At 43.7% G+C, this 2,785-nt stretch overlaps 1 protein-coding gene across 2 annotated transcripts; it reads left to right on the top strand.

The window, feature by feature from the left end:
* Positions 1 to 217: 217 nt before the first annotated feature.
* LOC147437318 (golgin family A protein) lies at positions 218 to 2,094 on the top strand. 2 transcript variants are annotated; one of them, XR_015184844.1, is made up of 2 exons: positions 218 to 1,246; positions 1,632 to 2,094. XR_015184844.1 is itself a non-coding variant. In XM_086486868.1 (1 exon), exon 1 carries the CDS (start codon positions 261 to 263, stop codon positions 1,137 to 1,139), a length of 879 nt encoding a protein of 292 aa, XP_086342994.1. In that variant the 5' UTR covers positions 218 to 260; the 3' UTR covers positions 1,140 to 1,391. The 2 variants fall into 2 exon arrangements, 1 of the variants encoding a protein (XP_086342994.1); XM_086486868.1 differs by lacking the exon at positions 1,632 to 2,094 and having other exon boundaries at positions 218 to 1,391.
* The last annotated feature ends 691 nt before the right edge of the window (positions 2,095 to 2,785 follow it).

The raw sequence follows: 2,785 nt of genomic DNA, 5'->3' as shown, positions 1-2,785 counted from the left end.
CACATAAGAGATGAAGCAAAACAATCACAGAATCTGTTGAACTCTCGCAAGCCCGATTCAAATGGAGTAATAAGTGCTAGGCATCCCAGCAAAGGCACATCACCATTACATGTGGCCACGGTCTTGAACCCCTGCTAGGTGGTGTTTTGCATTTGAATTCTTAAACAAGGTGTTTCTCAGAATCGTGCCTCCATACCTTTTATATCACTTTCCATCCTTAAAAACATAAATTTATACAGCTCTCTCATGTGTGCGATACCATGGTGATGAGGGTGAGCTTCGCCTACCAGCCCTCGTTCTCGAGATCCACAGCGTCGGAGCTCTACTCTGTGACAAGCGTTTCTTGCTGCAGCAAAGGTAAGCAGCGTCTCTTCTTTACCGCTGTTTGTTCCCTTCCTGCTCGCGATGTGGTGATCGACTTTGGCAAGTACAAGGGTTGCAAAATGGGCACCCTCCCTTCTCGCTACCTCCAATGGCTCGTCAGAGAAGCCCACCATTCCAGCCTCACCGTCTGGGGAGACTATGCAAAACAAGTCCTTCAAGACCCCTACTATAAAGACAGGCTTGAATGGCAGAGCATTGAAAAGCTTGGTGTCCGGGGTGAAATGCAGAAAGGTGGCCCTCTTGCTGCCAGTGCAGGTGTCAAGGGCTCCATGATTGCTCTAGGCTGGGACTTGTTGGATAGCAGTGCATGGTCTAAGGTGAATTTCTCTCTCTTGGGCACAACAGTTGGAGGCAGAATACCCAGGAAAGAATTGAACCAATTGCAATCTGCTATCGCTAAACCTAAGCCTAAGACTGTTCCACCAAAGCCAGCCATGGAAGCTACAATGAGCACATCGTCAGGTGGCAGAGTATCTCCAAGTAGGCTTGATGGATCTTTCTCTAGCTTGAAAGTCACTGGGAATAACACTATTTTGAGCTCTAAGCTAACTAACATAAAAGCTTCTGTTGGTGAGTCTCAGCCCACTAAATCTCTTACATTGCAAGAGGAACTTCTTCGTCGCAGGCAGCTTCGAAGAGAACGGTCTGCTCCTAAGTCCTTGACTACTCTACCCCCAGCTATAGACGATGTTCAAAGTGTGTTTCCGGGCCGTGAGTCACTTCTGAACCGAGCAAGAAAGCGGGCAGATACATGATTATTGAGTGACACATGTACTCAACCAAAGATGTTAGAATTACGATTCGTGCAATTCTCATCAGAACATGGTGGGTGCTTGAAACGGTTCGCCTTGAACTCTTCAAGGTAGCTAGCAGCATTGCAACAAGTTATTTTGATGTATTACAAAAGCTTAGATCTTGAAAATAGCTATGGGACATTCGAATACAGTGTACAGTGTATACAAAGGTTATGTGTCTATTAATTTGTCCCTTTTTATGGGTAGGGCTCAATTAGATGTTGAATTTTGAGACTTAATGTATAGGAGTTCGTTTTGCTGAAAAATCTTGTGTATGACTGAGCTTCCAACACGAGCGAGTTAAAAGAAGAGAGATTGGAACTTTATACAGGAACTGCAGGTTGTCCTTTTCATGAAAATTTTCTGTTTCTGGTCACAGCATGTCGATCTTCTAGGCGAGAGTGTTTATTGGTCAGTTCGTTGATCATTCATCTTGTGGTTATTTCTTTTCAGATTCCTGGATGAGCAAATGCAAGTGATGTATAGTCATGTTCAACATGGGAGTGCTTGATCGAGGATCCGTTTCTCTAATTTATAATATAAAGATAGCTCCATTTTTTGGAGAAACGGACCAACTTTAGTGAAATTCTTTGGTTATGAAACCGAGTTGATGTTAATCTTGTTTCCCTCAATTCTATACATGTTACAGGGTGCTGGTCTTGCTCAATAAGGCAAAAGTCAGATTTCTTGTTCAGCTAGCAAGCTATCGTGCAGTGAGTCTTGTGGCGGTACCTAGTATCTCTTCATGTTTTAGAGTAGTTTTTAAAGAAGGTGACGTGTGCTGTTTTTGAAGGCGAGTCATGACCAGTTTCTCTTCTTTCATTTCAATCGAGGAAGGACAGTTATCCACGTGGCAATCACCCATGCTTTTGCAGCAATCAATCCCTTTTCAGAGAAAAGTGCAGAGAGCCCCCACCATGCAGCACACAGAAGAAGCACAAAGTTCATGACAATATGTCAAGGAGGTAGGGGCTGCTGGAGCATCATGTTTATGCAGCACACAGAACATGCACAAAGCTCATGACAATATGTGAAGGAGGTAGAGGCTGTGGGAGCATCATGTTATGCTGGGTGGCTCTCATGGACATGTGTGCTAAGTGAGGTGCTCATTGCCGGGCACAAATTATATCCCTTCTCGTGGCCATCATTGCCTGGTGTGCTCCGATTGCAGGGTATGCTAAAAATGGGCAAGGCCGATAGACTCTGGACTGCTCCGAGCAAATGCAGTGGGAGGGCATTCTTGCCAGTTGAGACGACTTATTGTGTACCTTGAATCATAGTTGGAACAATACTCGCATGGTTAGTTTAGGCATATCTGTATGAAAAATTGGTTTCATATCCCGTATGAAAAATGATATTATCATACTTGGCCAAATTAGCAAGAAAATTTCAAGCTAATGAGGTTGATGTGGGAACTACGATGATATTAGCTTCAAGGCTCAAGTAAGGTGTGAAAAGTTCCAACTTCTATGGTGCTATGAGTGGTTTCTATATATAATTGTTTATTTTTCTCCAGATAAAATTAGGGTCTCGCATGTTTGAAGCTCAAGGGTTGGAGCATACTCCAATGAGGCTTCCATGCGTGTTTGTGTTTGCTGTATGGAAAC

The sequence above is a fragment of the Adiantum capillus-veneris genome, chromosome 17 (genome assembly GCF_014529385.1).
Source record: "Adiantum capillus-veneris isolate H3 chromosome 17, ASM1452938v2, whole genome shotgun sequence".
Classification (NCBI taxonomy): Eukaryota; Viridiplantae; Streptophyta; class Polypodiopsida; order Polypodiales; family Pteridaceae; genus Adiantum; species Adiantum capillus-veneris.
The sequence above is the reverse complement of the archived record's forward strand: the minus strand, read 5'-3'. Positions and strand labels throughout refer to the sequence as shown.